General features: G+C 42.6%; 1 protein-coding gene across 2 annotated transcripts in view; it reads left to right on the top strand.

Moving 5' to 3' along the window:
• The window catches only part of NINL (ninein like), a 464,259-nt gene that overhangs the window by 397,124 nt on the left and 50,181 nt on the right, over positions 1 to 16,954 (top strand). For both annotated transcript variants that reach the window (XM_069235090.1, XM_069235091.1), the window contains one exon: positions 11,729 to 11,941. In XM_069235090.1, coding sequence (XP_069091191.1) covers positions 11,729 to 11,941 — 213 coding nt within the window. The remainder of the gene's footprint in view (positions 1 to 11,728; positions 11,942 to 16,954) is intronic.

Below are 16,954 nucleotides of genomic sequence, written 5' to 3'. Positions count from 1 at the left end.
CTATTTTAGATCTCAGAACACTGAATCTCTTAATCAAATCAGATCATTTCCACATGGCAACACTTCAGGACGTAGTTCCCTTACTAAAAAAAGGGGAATACATGACAACACTGGATCTCAAGGATGCGTATTTTCACATACCCATCCATCCATCTCACAGGAAATACCTCAGGTTTGTAATACAAGGCAAACATTATCAATTCAAAGTGCTACCATTCGGAATAACAACAGCCCCCAGAGTATTTGCAATTTGCCTAGCCGTAGTAGCAGCTCATCTAAGGAGACAGCACATGCACTTATTCCCATATCTAGACGATTGGCTAATAAAAGCCAACACTCAGCAACAATGTCAATTTCACACGCAATACGTCATAGATACTCTACACAAACTAGGGTTTTCTATAAATGACCAAAAATCACATTTACAACCATCCCAAATACAACAATACTTGGGAGCAACACTCAACACACATAGAGCAATTGCCACTCCAAGTCCACAAAGAGTTCAGTCGTTTCAAAATATAAGATCAAGCATACAACCAAACCAACAATACACGGTAAGGTTTGTGATGAAACTACTAGGCATGATGTCCTCATGCATAGCTATTGTCCCAAACGCAAGGCTACACATGCTGCCCTTACAGCAGTGCCTAGCAAAACAATGGACACAAGCACAGGGTCAACTCCAAGATCTAGTGTTGATAGACCGCCAAATACACTCTTCGCTTCAGTGGCGGAACCCTGTAAATTTAAACAAATGGCGGCCTTTTCAAGACCCAGTGTCTCACGTCATTATCACAACAGACGCTTCCATGATTGGGTGGGGAGCACACCTCAACAATCACAGCATACAAGGTCAATGTGACAATCAACAAAAACTACTTCACATAAATCACTTGGAACTGCTAGCGGTATTTCTAGCATTAAAAGCGTTTCAGCCACTTTTAGCCTACAAACACATTCTTGTCAAGACAGACAATATGACAACAATGTATTATCTAAACAAACAAGGGGGGGACACACTCGTCACAGCTGTGTCTCTTAGCACAAACAATTTGGCATTGGGCAATTCACAACAACATTCGCCTGATAGCACAATACATACCAGGCATTCAAAATCAGTTGTCCGACAATCTCAGTCCAGATCATCCGCAAACTCACGAATGGGAAATACATCCCCAGATTCTACAAGATCACTTCTACCGCTGGGGGGCACCAAACATAGATCTATTTGCAACAAAAGAAAACGCAAAATGCCAAAACTTCGCGTCCAGGTACCCACACCCTCAGTCCAAGGGCAATGCTCTATGAATCAGCTGGTCAGGGATATTTGCTTACGCTTTTCTCCCTCTCCCGCTCATTCCTTATCTGGTCAACAAACTGAGTCAAAACAAACTCAAACTAATACTTATACCACCAACGTGGGCTCGCCAACCGTGGTACACCACACTGTTGGACCTATCTGTGGTACCTCACATCAAACTACCAAACAGACCAGATCTGTTAACACAACACAAACAACAGATCAGACACCCAAATCCAGCATCGCTCAACCTAGCAATCTGGCTCCTGAAGTCTTAGAATTTGGATATCTAAACCTTTCTAAAGAGTGTATGGAGGTCATTAAACAAGCAAGAAAACCCACAACCAGGCATTGTTACACTAACAAATGGAAAAGATTTGTTTGTTACTGCCAGGCTAATCAGATTACGCCACTAGACACCTCCACACAAAACATTGTAAGTTATTTACTACACTTACAAAAGTCCAATCTAGCCTTCTCTTCCATTAAAATACATCTCACTGCAATATCTGCTTATCTGCAGATTAAACATACAAAATCGCTTTTTAGAATCCCAGTTATTAAAGCCTTTATGGAAGGACTAAAAAGAATCATACCCCCAAGGACACCACTAGTGCCTTTGTGGAATCTTAATATTGTATTAACACGACTCACGGGCCCACCATTTGAACCCATGCATTCTTGTCAAATCCAATTTTTTACTTTGAAAGTAGCCTTTCTAATAGCCATCACTTCACTTAAAAGAGTTGGCGAAATACAGGCGTTTACTATTCAAGAACCCTTTATACAAATACATAAACATAAGGTGGTTCTCCGTACAAATCCACAATTCTTACCAAAAGTCATATCACCGTTTCATCGAAACCAAACAGTAGAACTCCCAGTCTTCTTCCCACAGCCAGAATCAGTAGCAGAAAGGGCATTACATACGTTAGACATAAAAAGAGCGCTAATGTATTACATTGACAGAACAAAACAATTTCGTAAAACGAAACAATTGTTCGTAGCTTTCCAAAAACCACATGCAGGTAACCCTATATCCAAACAGGGCATTGCTAGATGGATAGTCAAATGCATACAAACCTGTTACCTAAAAGCTAAAAGAGAATTACCCATTACTCCAAGGGTACACTCCACTAGACAGAAAGGCGCCACAATGGCTTTTCTTGGTCTTATACCAATGACAGAGATTTGTAAGGCAGCCACTTGGTCTATGCCTCATACATTTACTAAGCATTACTGTGTAGATGTGTTAGCAGCACAACAAGCCACAGTAGGACAGGCTGTACTAAGAACATTATTTCAGAAAACTTAAACTCCTACAAGCTAACCACCGATTTTGGGGAGATTACTGCTTTGTAGTCAATGCACATCATGTGTATCTGCAGCTACACATGCCATTGAACGGAAAATGTCACTTACCCAGTGTACATCTGTTCGTGGCATGTTGCGCTGCAGATTCACATGCGCCCTCCCACCTCCCCGGGAGCCTGTAGCCGGTTTAGTTGCATAAACATTATAAATTGTAAATATGTAAATAAATATTCCTTTACTACTCAATATGTACATACAAATATACTTCATTGCATGGGCACCTCTAGTATCCTTACTTCACCCACTCCTACCTCACCCTTTGCGGGGAAAACAATCTAAGATGGAGTCGACGCCCATGCGCAATGGAGCCGAAAGGGAAGAGCCACTCGGTCCTGTGACTCAAAAAGACTTCTTCGAAGAAAAACAACTTGTAACACTCCAAGCCCAACACTAGATGGCAGGAACAGTGCACATCATGTGAATCTGCAGCGCAACATGCCACTAACAGATGTACACTGGGTAAGTGGCATTTTCCATATATATATATATATATATATAGAGAGAGATAGATAGATATAGATTCTGATACATTTCTCACTGAAAAAAACAAAGGCTAAAGAGAAGTCATAATGTCACTTTTTAATCCTGAAAAAACACTGAAGTTCATCAGTTATATATATATATTATAGTTTACTGAGCAAATTATAACTTGCGCCCCTGCATTGCACTCCTAATGATCTCACATATTACATCACTCATGACATGTTTGGTTTCATCATTAATTATATCATCTAATGAGTATGACAGTTTGCTGCTGCTTTTGACACTGAAAGGTATTTAGTGTGCTATATCTAGAGCAAAGTTGCTATAGCCTTGGTGCTGCTAATGAATATGTGCATTTGTAACATGCTTGACCTCCTTATAAAGCTTGTGTGTGTAGAGGATGTGGACTGTCCATGAAGAGTTATCATCAGGACAAATTCTGTACGTAGTAGAGCCTTCACTATCTTAACAGGATTTGAGAGTCTGTAGGTATTAGGCTGTCTGTGAAAAGTTGGCACAGGGGGACTGCTGTCCATTGTAGGGGCGTGGCAACCTAATGGGTCTTAGTTGTGTTGGTGGGGAGGAAGCACTCCTTGAAGGGATGTGCACCGGGTGAAACATATGTAAAGTAGGGGTGTGGCCACTTGCACTTGAATGCTTGGAGGTAGTGAGCTTTCCGTGAATACCTCTCCTCAGGGCGAAGGTTGTACATAGTAGTAGTTTGTAGACTAAATTGAACAGCAGTATGGCGGATGATGTTATCAGTGATGTCATTGAACATGTCATTAGTGATGTAAGATGTGAGGTCACAAGCAGTACATGGTGGGAGGCACAAGTTATAATCTGTTTAGTAAACTAGAACTGTAAGTTTAAATGGTTTTCTGGTTTAAAATGTGACAAATGGATGACATTTTCACCTAACTATAACGTCACTTTAACTTTTGTTTTTTTCATTGAATGTCTAGGTTTTTTTAAAATGTAAAGTAAAATGTTACTAACATACCTAACTCTACGGAGTAGGCCTTTTGCTACATAAGTAGGCTTGTGAATGTGGAGGCAGGGAGTGCTCTGTGATGAGCTTAGCCCCTCTGTAGTAGTGGCTTAGTAGTAGTAGTAGTAGTAGTAGTAGTAGTAGTAGTACTTAATTGGGCTTGGGTGTCTAGAGGGAGTGGGCTGTCCGTGAAGCTCAGCTCAGAGATCACAGGTAGCATAGTAGGGGCTTGTCTACCTAAGGTGGTTTGGGTGCCTGATGTGATTGAGTTCTACGCACAGTCTGCTGACTGAGCACAAACTGTGTGTAGTAGGGGCTTCCCCACCTAATGGCGTTTGGGTCGCTGGAGAAAGTGTAGAGAGTACAGTCTGTGTACTGAGCAATTACCCTTACAAGGGTCAAGCGGTCAGGGCATCCTTAGTCTGCCCCTCATGTCCTCCTTTTATTTTAATTAAAATTACATTTTCAGGACTCCCGACTGAGTCACCAACTTCTGTCAGGTCATTCAGTCTGGCAGAACTCCTGCAAGACCAACCAATCTGTTTTTTTTGTTGTTGTCTTTTTTCCTCCTGGAGTCCTGAGGCAGCAGATATCTGTACATTTTTAAGCTTGAGTTAAAAAAAAAATCAAAAAACAGCTGGACAGATTTACATCAAATCACAAAAAGGATGCTTTTTTGGGTAAGCGTAGCTTTCTGCAAATTTTGTGCAATTCTGTTCATCTGTTTGGCAGTAGCATTGTCTAATGTTCCTACATGAAGTTCCTCTTTACTTCTGCTTGAAGGATCACCCAAGAACTTTCAAGGAGGGAGCTGAGGTGGATGAACCTTTTTTTTTTTTTTTTTTTAACATTTCATGAAGATTCAGTAAAAAGCGACCAAATTGTCAGCAAGAGAAAAAAAAATCTATTTCCTATGGTACAGTGGTCTCCAACCTTTTCTGTAATGAGTGCTACTTCTGATCACTGAAAATCATTGTGAGCTACTAAAGGTCATGCAACTTGAGCATTGTCCCTAGAGAGCCCCTTACATCCAGCTTCACTATCCTTAAGAGTAAGGTCTATGGCGCCAATACTGTAGTTTGTACAGAATACATTCAGTGCCCTAGAAACACTGATAAGAATGACTTCGGATTTGTTTTGTCACTATACTTAAAGTATGGAGACAGGGGATCGAGTTTGCTATAAAAGTACTGCTGTTTTGAACTCAATTGAACGAATGAAATAGAAATGTTTTTATTTATTGAAATGCCCACATGAAACCTAGTTCTTCTGTGCCGGGCATGTTTAACAGTGAGCTCTGTGGCCAACTTCTAAGCTTATTTATGATTAAATAATTCATAATTTCATTAACGTTGCTTTGAAGAGCCGGCTTTTCTTTCTGGATGCAGCCTACACTTCCAGCGTGGAAAAAAGCTGAATCAAGAAAGAAAAGTCAGCCAGTTGAAGGCAATACAACTGTGAATTATATGATAATAAAGTTTTGAAGTTGAATAGATAGTTCACTGAACATGCACACCGTAGAAGAACGAAGTTTCATGTGGAAATTTCAATAAATAAAAACGTTTCCATCTCATCAGCTTCTGATAAGTTAAAAACAGCAGTACTTTTATTTGTAAATGCACTCCTCTCTGCACACACACCAGAATTAAGCACATATTCATTCAAACTTCCTACATGGAAAAAAAACCTTAAACTGAAGAGATAAAAGTCAGCATGTTCAACTGGGCCTGGTAACATTGACAAAATTAATTCACACTTTCACATATTTTTTAACACTAAAGTACCTTTTTATTTTTCGGACAGTGTCCCTCTTTAGTTGGAATTTAGAGCAGCACTGGCCTTTCACTGATTGTGCTCTTGTGTCACACCTGCTGCACAGTATCCAAACCAGAAAACCCAGGCTTTGTGCTCCAATGTCAAGACTACTGCACCCCACTGGCCACACAGGTTTTGTAGCATGGAAGTGCGGTGCCTGGCTGCAGAAGGCAGGTCCATGATTCCTGTTGGCCAGACTAATGCTGCTCATGTCGGAGTCAGGCTTTCAGCAATGATGCCACCTGCTTCTGCGAGCTCCACCCCAGCTAAGCTCAATTGAGCCAGTCAAAACTGCTGGTTTATTTGAGGACGGGCAAAGGCTGCAAAGAGGCCTGAAATTGAACAAAATAATAAAGACTGGCAATACAAGGGTAAAAGGAGATACCAGATTACGAGATAATCCCAGGGTGTCTGCGAGCTACCATTAGTACGCGATCGACCGGTTGGAGACCCCTGCTATGGTAACTAGGTCCTATTTAACTTCACAGTGGTTACCTCATTGATATCCAGCCAGCCCCTAACTACTTTCTGCCAGAGCCCCGCCGCCCCCTGGCAAAATCCGAAAAAGGAACACCAGCAAAGCCGTGAGGCTACTTACATGGCACGGAAGACAGCAACTGCAAGTACTATGTCCTCCAAGGTTAATATCAACCCAGCCCAAAAGCCCCGAACTGAGATTGAGCAGCACAGATGTAGGGCATCTAGCCAGCTCCTACCAATTCTCTGCCAGATTGCCATTTTCCACAGGCCATGGTTGGTACCGAGCAAAAACTTGAGTCAACACCAGTCACTGTGTCAAGCACTGAACCACCTTGACCTTTAAGCACAGAAGGGCCACACTAGCCGTCAAAGAGGAAAGACCACACATCCTCCTGAAAAGCCAAAAGCTCCATCAATGCCAAACCCAAGCTTGGCGCTGAAACCGACACAGGTTCTGAGGTTGTGTTCAGACCCAAAAAGTACTGCCTTCTTGACATCAGTCTCATCGGACTGATTCTCCAGTGCCTGCGGGATGAGCTCAACCCTCGGCAAAAATACCATTTATCCACCCACAAACTAGTAAAATCGGCACCAAGGCTCCAGCAAAACCAACAGAGACCCTTCCCCATAAAAGGAGACTCACTTTTGAGGAGCAGATTGCTCTGGAGACCACAACACTAAATCAAAGAAAATTCTAAGATGTGGGCACTAGCCCACCACCTCAGCCCACTAGGCCTGCAGCTCCTCCCTCTCTGCAACCACCTCCTGTACCCTCACCTCCTCATACATCCCCTCATTCAAACTCTCCAGAGGGCCCACCACATTCCTCTCAAGGGGAGGGAAGGTATACTTATCCTTCAGACACTTATGACACCCCTTGTGACCTGGGGACCTTAGAAAGGGCTACGATATTGACCCAAAGGGTGACCAAGACCCAGATGTTGACCCCGTTAGACCCTCCCTGCTGAATGAAACCACCTCCTACAGATGGGTCATCCAAAGGGCGGTTTGCTATAACAAAGTAAGCATGCATGTCTTATAGAAAGATGATGATGATTTCCTTGTAGAGACGTTATCAACAACACAACATATGGTGCAGTTCCTAGCAATGCTAAAATCCATGCTTAAAACAAGAGCTGACGCATTTAAAGAAGGTCCCAATGTGGATAAAAAATATAAAGCATACCAATACCATTTACATCCGGGGGCAACTACTGCCCAACACTTTAATGGTGCATACTGCACAAAAGCATGCAAATGCCCAGTCCACAGGGGATGCACTGCCCCAGGACAAAGAGAACAAGAAAATCAATGCAGTGGGAAAGAGTGTTCCAGTACAGGCAGCCACACGTTGGAGGATTGCCAACTCAGTGGAACTGATGTCAAGTTATGACAGGATGCACTGGGATGAAGTTCAAGATCTTCTTAACAATCTCTCAGAAGAGTGCAGGTAGAGGAGGAGGAGCTGATGACTGAGGGGGAAACCATTTCCCAATGCAGCCATCTGATGTGCCCTAGTTGCTGTGAACACTGCAGCAAGAGATATTAATACCAGCATCCTCATTAGGCGACATCCCTGACTGCAGATATCGGGATGTAAGCCAGAGGTCCAGCAGCATTTGTTGAACATTGCTGTTCACTGTGAAACACTTCTTTGAGCCACACTTAGATCAAATTCTGGAAAAATTGAAAAGGAAAGCAGACGTGCCCTTCAATCTGCACCACATAGGCTGTCTTTTGTAAGGCAGCACAACAGGGCAGGCCGCAAAAATAACTTCTCAGACAACCGCACAGAGACAACAGCATTAGTATCGACAGCAATTCTCCATGGGTTGCCGGAAAAGGAAGTGGGGGGGGGCTCCAGTGCTTCCACTGATTCATGGATACAGAACATAGTTTGGCAGGGTTACTGCCTATAACTCCACTTAACACCCCAAATATCCCCCTATGCAAGCCCATCCTCAGTAGAGTACGTCTACACCTTCTGCAATAGTAGGTTTAAGCACTCCTTGTGCAATCGGACCCATTTTAGATCTGAGGCCACTCAACAGATACATCCTTTCAGAACACTTTCATATGGTGACATTACAGGATGTCATACCTTCCCCCCAGCCAGATGGCTACATGACGCTGTTGCATCTCAGTGACAGCTACTTCCACATCACAATCCATGCAGCAGTACCTAACATATGTGGTAAGTGGTCAGCATGATCAATTTAAGGTACTACCTTTCGGTGTCACCACTGCCTCAATGGTCTTCACCAAGTGCCTGGTACTGGTCTGCACATCTAAGGAGAAGAGACATCCACATGTTCCTCTTTGACTGGCTGATGAGGAGTGCAGCACACCCACTCATTTCTCCACAATCAGTGTATTAGATAAATAATTATTACACTGGCAGCAAGAGTTCCGGTGTTGTTATGGTTAAGTCAGAATTTCCTTCGGAAAGGCACTGTTTGTTTTAATAACTTTGGCACTGTTTGACGAATGTGAACAAAACTTTCCAAAACAAGGTACATCCACTTAGGTTCTCCATGGTAAGTAAGTAAACCAGTGAAGTGGAGAACAAGAAAAAGGGAAGTCCTAAACGTGCCATTTACCATTTTACTCCTATAGAATTCTTTCTTGTCAATACAGAAAAACAGCAGAACTAAATTACACCAAATGTGGCGTGAAGATATAACATTACTCAAGAAAGTATCTGTGCTTAGTTTGGTGTAAATCTGTTCAGTAATGTTTTAGAAAATAGAGTTTAAATACCTACCAGGAACATTAATTTGCGAATCCACGGAGGATCTGCAACTCCAGTTCAAAAAATAAAGGCACTTCATTAGACACTACCATAGTTTTTCCACCCTCAATATTGCAATATTCATTCCTAAAAATAGCAAAACCTAAGAGTGAAGTGCAATTAAATAACAAAACATAACCAAACCTATTAGTGTTACTACATTCATAGTCATCTGTCATTTTGGTAAGGGTAATGTGATAGGTAATATCATTTGTAAGATCGTTTACAGCATTTGTACTTGATTCTGTTTCACTAAGTGAGATCATAAGCACTGTGTGAGTTATTGTTTGGATAGTCATTCTATAACTTAAGAATTGCAGCAGTTTTTATCTCTTAATTCATAACCACAATTGCACTTTAATTGTGTTTTTATGGGCTTCTAGCAACATAGTACTCCACAAGGCTGGAGGATGTGTGGTGTGTAAATGTCACCAGAGTGCTGCAATTTCAACGTAGGACCACATTGCATGTTAGCCAATGTGTATTTTTCACGTTGTTTATTTATTTTGGGGTTGTTAGCTCGAAAAGGTTGATTTCTTCAAACTGCAGTGAACAAGGAGCACTGATTGGAATTAGAATAGTTAGGTTTTGTTAACCATTTATTAATACATTGTTGATCAAAACAATGGCAAGCGCCAGTGGATATTTGCCATTCTGTTACTACAGCATTTACCACTTCATTATGGAAGTACTGCATTTGTCATATAATTAGCATTTGTCAAAAAAATGTCTCTTAGCTCAAGTGGCTACAAATAATACTACCAGAATATGTGCCATATATTTTGCCTTTTTTGTCGCATAATTTGACCCTTCATTCTATACATAATTGTAGTAGGCCTGACAACGGTAAAGCTCTACAGTGTGTGCTGTAATTATGGTGATGAAACCCATACAATTCTTCCCAAATTTCATGGTTCCATGTGTAATATGGGTTTTTCTACTACTGCATTTTGTGCAAGAAAATCACTCAAGCGTGTTGAGGTGTGTGTATACATAAATGTATATTTCTTTAGGGGGTTCACAAACTTTTAAACATTTGGAGTATCACCTGCCCCCTGCCAACCCCCCTCCTCCACCCACACCCAAAGTATGGTGGCTGCACTAAGTTGGACATGCAGGTGGAAATATCCAGTGACCATGATTCTGAGAGTTATGCCTATGTACTTCCTCCCATAGATCAGTTTTTGCTACTTACATGACATATTCACAGAAGCCTCTGTGAAATGGGGCTCAAGAGTGTGCTGCTCCATACAACCTGACCACATTTAGAAGAATAACTAAATCTTAACTCAAAAATTTAGGCCAGGTCAAAAACGTTATGACATCCCTAGTTACAATCCTTGCTCAGCAAAACCTAAAAGCTCCCACCTGGGAGCAACAACTGAGCAAACTGGGGAGTATTGTAATGTGTTCAGTTACCCCGTACTCCCAATTTCCGCTCATAGGAATAATTTGGTAGACAATGAATGACTAAAAAGGTAACTTACTCCTGCTGGCAAGATTGCACAACTAACCCGCTAGATCGCTTTCCTACCTGTCTTAGCTCTGAAACCCCATCCTACTAAAGATTTCCAAGGATAACAAAGATCTGATTCTGATTGTACTAGAAATGTAGAGTATACTTACAAATGACCAGGTAAAGGGCTTGCCTGGATTTTTGTAGTTTGAATAGTATTTTGATTGATCCCAAAACTGGCTCTATTTTTCTTTTGTGCATTTTTCTGCAGTTTTGAGCATTGGAGCCCCATTTGTACTAAAGCCTACCTTCAGATTCTCAGTTACATGAATTTGTGATTTTTCTGATGGATTTTCACCTTAGTGCACACTTTTGTCTTGTGCAACTAAAGGAGTAAATATACTTCCAGCAAATTGTGACGTTACAGGGCTGTGGTAGACTTAGATGCTTTTTTTCTGATTGCAGATTTCACCTAAATGCATTGGTGGCCTCATTCAGAGGGGTTTCTTTGTGATGGAATTATTTTTCAGCCCAGTTGCCTTGGGTCTTCTTCAGTGCATCCAGAGATGCTTATCAGTGAACTGCTTTTGTGTCCATCCTGGGTGACACTATGCTTGCCCACCATCACGGAGGTGTACACAAGTTAACAGCTCAACCTTGGAGCTGCAGTATAACATTAGAGGCCTTCTACCTTGGGCTGTTTGACTTGTTAAAGACCTTTTCCCTGACTCATTGGCCGTGCCAGAGGGCGAGAACCTTTAAGGAAAGGTAGAGCCCAAGGCAGAAGGGCTATAATGCTATCAATTCATTCCAAACATTGAGTATAGATGCTTTTAATATAATAAGAGCATAAACAGAAAGACAGAGGCGTATACCAGACATTAATTGTCCTGTGACAAAATATCGTCCTCAATGGTGTATCCAACAATACAATTTTCTAATGGGTTTTAATTACTTGACATTGTTACTCCACCTCCATAGCGCCTTTGGTGATTGTTTAATGTTTCTAATTTATTTGTTCCTTTTATGAAATAGTTATTGGAAACCAACACAAGACTGACACTTGCGGAGTCTCAGCATATGCGCGAGGTGCAACATCTGAAGGAGAAACTTTACAATGCTGTGTCAAAGGAGCAACTGGACAAGCTGCAAGCAAAGCTCCTAGAGGCAAACGAAAAGAACCAAGAATTACAGAAAAAACTCCGTCTTCAGACAGAGCAGATGAACAAGCTGCTTGCTCTTCAGCAGGTTAGAAGGGTTGCTAGTTATTTCTACTGTCATTGTAATCTCTAGGTAATGTGTAAACAGTCCACAAAGGGGGGAGGGGTGTCTCTTAAGTCTATTAGCTGGTTAATTTTTCCATCTGATGTGGCAGATTTTCAGCATCTTCCAAGGTTGTGGAGGGAAAACTAACTTATCTAGAGTTTTTTGTAAGGACAGCTCAGGTTGCTGAATCGTTCAACTGAAGAGCGCATTGTCAGAGAAAACTCTGGTGGTACATCTGCCTCTTATGGTAGATATTCCATTAGTAGGTATGGATACTTAAATTGTACCCCTGAGGACAGGGTTTATTGCCACTGTCCAAATAGCTACCTATTACATGTTCTAGAGAGTGTTTCTCAGCTTGTGAAGGACACTCCCTTTATCTTTTCTATGAAAGCCACCAACCTGCTGTAAGAATAACTCTGATATTTTTGGTAGATTTATTATAAGGACTTCTCAATCAGCCTTGTATAGTACAAGAGCCTCTAGCCTTTTCAATAACGAGAGTTTCTTCTGATAAATGAAGTTCAGGACAACTTAATTTATCAGAAGAAACTCTTGTTGCTACTAACTTTGAAAATCATTTCAGTTGCAACTCCAATCAGACGCAATCACAGTAGTGGCCACACTAAGATTCGGACCACAGGGAGGTGAGCATTAGGTACAGAGCGGGAGTGTCGCTTTGAGGAACCCGTGTGGTGCTCTTTGGATGAAGTCTCGCTACGATCCAGCTCACTCCGCAGAGGCCTTTAACTGCTGCGGTCGATACGCAGGAACCCGCCTGCAGGCGGAGGGTGGACAGAAGGCTGGGTGCATAATGGTGCACCTGGAGCGGAACGGAACAGAGGCAGAGAGGCTGGCAGCTGGTGAGGCGACGAGGTGGCAGCAACTTAACACTTGAAACGGCACTCAGGCACCCTGCCTGCCCAGCGCTCTACTACCCCACCACCCTACTGTCGACCGCCACCTGCCCCCAGCTCCAGCTTCAGCTCTAGCAGAGATCATGCGGTGATTAAGAGCGGAGGTGAGTGCACGGGTTTGGGGGCGCTAAAGGCAGTCCAGGAAGAGCAGTAGTGGCAAGTTGTCGTTATGCCACAACACATCATATCACGGAATATACTTTCACCAGTATTCATTCCTCCAATCTCAGCTCCAACTACATATAACAGCTGAGTAATAGCTATCTTGCGCAAAGATAGGGGCACTAGGCTGAGCTCAAGAAGGCGCTCACACCAACTAAAAGGGCCACATCCACTACTACACACCTGGAAAATATTGAACCTGTTATCCTTCCGCCGATGAACCAAGCTGAAGGCAAGGTACTTCATGGCAAATCAGACCCTCAACCTGGGGCCGCTTAAGAGATTTCTAAAAAACCCTCGAGTTAAGACCTAGGAAGCGACCCCAGGGGTCCTATGCCCAATTAGTCCACAGCCACGGAGGCCCTGGGCATCCTGGCCGCTGCAGCTGCCCGTAGAGCTGAAACTATGCAAAAAGGAACTTGCCTAACCACCTCACTATAAAGGCATCCTCAAGCCCGGCGCAAAATCATCATTCACCAAAAGAAAGCCACCCAAACAGGAACAGTATCAAGGCAATAACAACAAAACAGGGCAGGTCAGTTAAAAGATCAGTCCTAGATTTATTTTTAACAGGGCTCCGAACTGCTTTGCTTCAACTTATGGCTAGCCCCCACTCTGGAGTAATCTTTGCGCCAAGATAGTGGCTGAGCAGTCCATAAAAGAACTTCAAGTTCTGTCATATCATGGGTCGGTCCAGCTGAAGGACGACACAATCATTGAAATATCGTCCATCAGTACTACAGATAACATACCAACGGAAACTGCGGACTACACACGCTATGAGAATCAAACAGAACATGCTGCAGTATTTCCACCTTGCTCAGCATTTCAAATGGTGCAGCCCTCCAGCCAGCCCATAAAATGCAGGAACATACACTTGTACCTCGGCACCCTGCACTGCACAACCCTCACAAACCCGACAGGGAAATACCTGTCAACCAGAAAAGACAGCTTTTCGTCCCAGGACAGACAGGACATTCTGCCTCCAAGTATGAATCCCCCATTGTGCTAGAAGGCAGGCAGAGGCCCAGTAATGAAAAGAAGCACAGCGACTCTTTTGACAATCCGCACTACTCACCTTATACCTCGAGCCAGATGGATTTACCAAGCGCCCAGAAAAGAGGAAGCATCTTGGAATTTCAAATGGATACAGACCAGTCTGACCTGCAGGCATTAGTCCATACCACTTTGACAGCCACAATAAATTTGCTCACCTGGCAATCGGATTAGCTTGAAGTGCAATTAGATCTCATATACGCATTAGCAAAATCTATTAATAAACTTGAATGGAAATGTACAGCCTTGAAACAAAGAGGGTTAAGCATTGACCCCGTAGCAGTAAAATCTGTAAGTGCATGCGCCTGCATGCTGATCGTGGATAAACTATCAACCCTACCAGAAGTTCTGACTTCCATGATCACTGAATGGAAAAAAGTCCTGCAAAGCTCTGGCATCGCCAGGCCATCAGCGCTACACACAGCATGAGCTAAACCAGCAAATCAGGTTCCAATGAAAGCACCAATTGATGCATTAACTCAAGAGGTGCAAATATCCCAAACTACTATTGCATCTCTGGTCACGGTGTACTGGCAGGATTATCATCCTAATCAGCCTAACCCTCCAACTGCAAGGGAGAATTTACAAACTGATGAGACCCACACCTTGCAAAAATTTCTCTCACCGTCTCAAAGTGGCACTGATGCAGATTGTGGAGAAATGCAGATGCACCCAATGATCTGAACAGCAGAGCGCCACACTCCACAAAAGTGCTATCGAAGAGAGCTAAAAAGACTAAAAAAGGCAAAGAATAAAACAAGGCCTCATGGGTGGCACAGCAAAACACAGAATTTAGGACAGCATCACCAGATGAACTAAGCATATATCCTATTTTCAAGAGCAGGATGACCGAGCACAAAAACCAGGAGCATCACGACGTCGGACAGTAGGCAGATAACCAGCCCACACAGTTACTGACTCAGGGCTGCAAACACATCAGCAGCAGAATGAGTACAACAATAACTGAGCATGGTGATCATTTACCCTTGACCGGATCCACATTTCACTCCAACACAATTCTGATTCTTCAAATACTGTAATTTCACTTCATAAACCTGAACCGCAAAGTTCCAATAACTCATTACAATCTGATATAACAGGAATCACACTGGGAGAACCAAAAGTTAGCGAAGGTGGGACCCAAAGAATAAACACTCTGAGGAACAGTGCACTCTCTGCGGAACTAACCCTTACACCGCAGTATTGCTCAGAAGGGAGCCTTGACATCCTGAATTGCTCAATCCTGTTGAGGCATTCCCAGAAGCGATTACTATAAACTCTGATAATATTTCAAAGGTGGCATTTACGGTGCTACCCGAATACAACAATCACCGGAAATCAACTATAATAACTTTAAGCCCCCGACACTGGTTGATCGGATATTGGCAACCAATCTGAACCTGGAGGAATGGAGCATAAAAGTAGAGATGACTGGCCAGATCAAATATCCCACTCCATTTAAAAAATAATCCAGTGGACTGCAGCAGCAAAAAAAACAGAACCAACAGTATTCTAAAAGGGATAGGCAACCTTTCCATACTCTGCACCTATCCGATGAGCTGCACTAGAAAAATGTTTCTAGCCAGAGGGACTGAAACCAGCATCAACAGGAGCTCCATGATCTCCCATCATAACAACCAGCAATATACCTAGCAACAACAATGCAGGCATGCTGCAGTGCCATCTGACACTTGTCTCATGGAGTGTGGCAGGCCTGACTAGACTACTGAAGCATGATAGGGTGCAGCTGCTTCTAAAAAGAAGCTGATATAATATGCCTACAAGAAACATGGCTAACCTCGCTTCTGGCAATCCCAGGCTTCCAGGAAATACAAAAAGTTGCAATAAAAATAAATATATTCGCCAGACCTTCTGGTGGCCTCTCAATGTATGTGAATGTCAATCTCGACTTCAAAGTCTGTGTGTTTCCCATACAAAATGAAATGCTACAGGTAATTAGGCTGGAAACCTTAACATTAAAACGCCAAAAGCTATAGTCTCTAGTAGTTAATCTTTATTTTAATACGTTCGGTCAAGCCAGAGCAGAAAATATGTCCCACTTAGTAGACACACTGGATGGAGTACTCTGTGACCACACTGGTTGCAATGTTATAATCTGCGGGGACTTTAACCCTAGACTCCTGGGAGAATGGTCAATCCCTGAACAACCAGTATGCCTGGCTACTCAACACTGCCACAATTTCCTTAGCAAACATAGCCTTTCTGCCTTTCAGCTCTCGCATAACACAAGCTTTTATGCACAGTCATTTAAAAAAACCTTTTAGGGCAAAAGTACTTTGGACTATATCTTCGCCTCAGAGAAAGTCATTAAGTGCCTGGTTTCCTTCTAAATCTTACAAGTAAACGCTAGTGATCATCTTCCACTCATAGCAAACATCAAAACGATACAAGATGCAGGGAAACACAAAGGCTAATAGGAATCTGACTAGGAGAGGAAAGATTACAAATAATTAGGTGGATAAAATGGGGACCAGTGGCTTCTTGGCTATGCAGCTCATGGGTGAAACTAAATAGCCCCATTTTGCTGACACTGGCAGGTGATACACTCAGGGTTAACTGGTCAGATATCACCAATAACCTCTTGCAACAAGCAGAATCACTTAACATCTCACAATGAAGACCCATTAAAACTCTCCGTCAACCCTCCATAATGGAAAGCACATGGACACTTGGCAGATTGAGAGCACAGGATAATAAAACCAGGAATGCTGTAGAAAAAATTGTGTTAGCCATAAAGCTACGGGCACATGTTAAACAACACAAGCAGCAGATTTGGTTTTTAAAACATAAACATGCAGAAAGTGAGGCTGCTCATATCTACTCCTTGATTAAAAAACAA

The sequence above is a fragment of the Pleurodeles waltl genome, chromosome 5, assembly GCF_031143425.1.
Source record: "Pleurodeles waltl isolate 20211129_DDA chromosome 5, aPleWal1.hap1.20221129, whole genome shotgun sequence".
In the NCBI taxonomy this organism is placed as follows: Eukaryota; Metazoa; Chordata; class Amphibia; order Caudata; family Salamandridae; genus Pleurodeles; species Pleurodeles waltl.
This window is presented reverse-complemented; position numbering and strand designations above follow the sequence as displayed.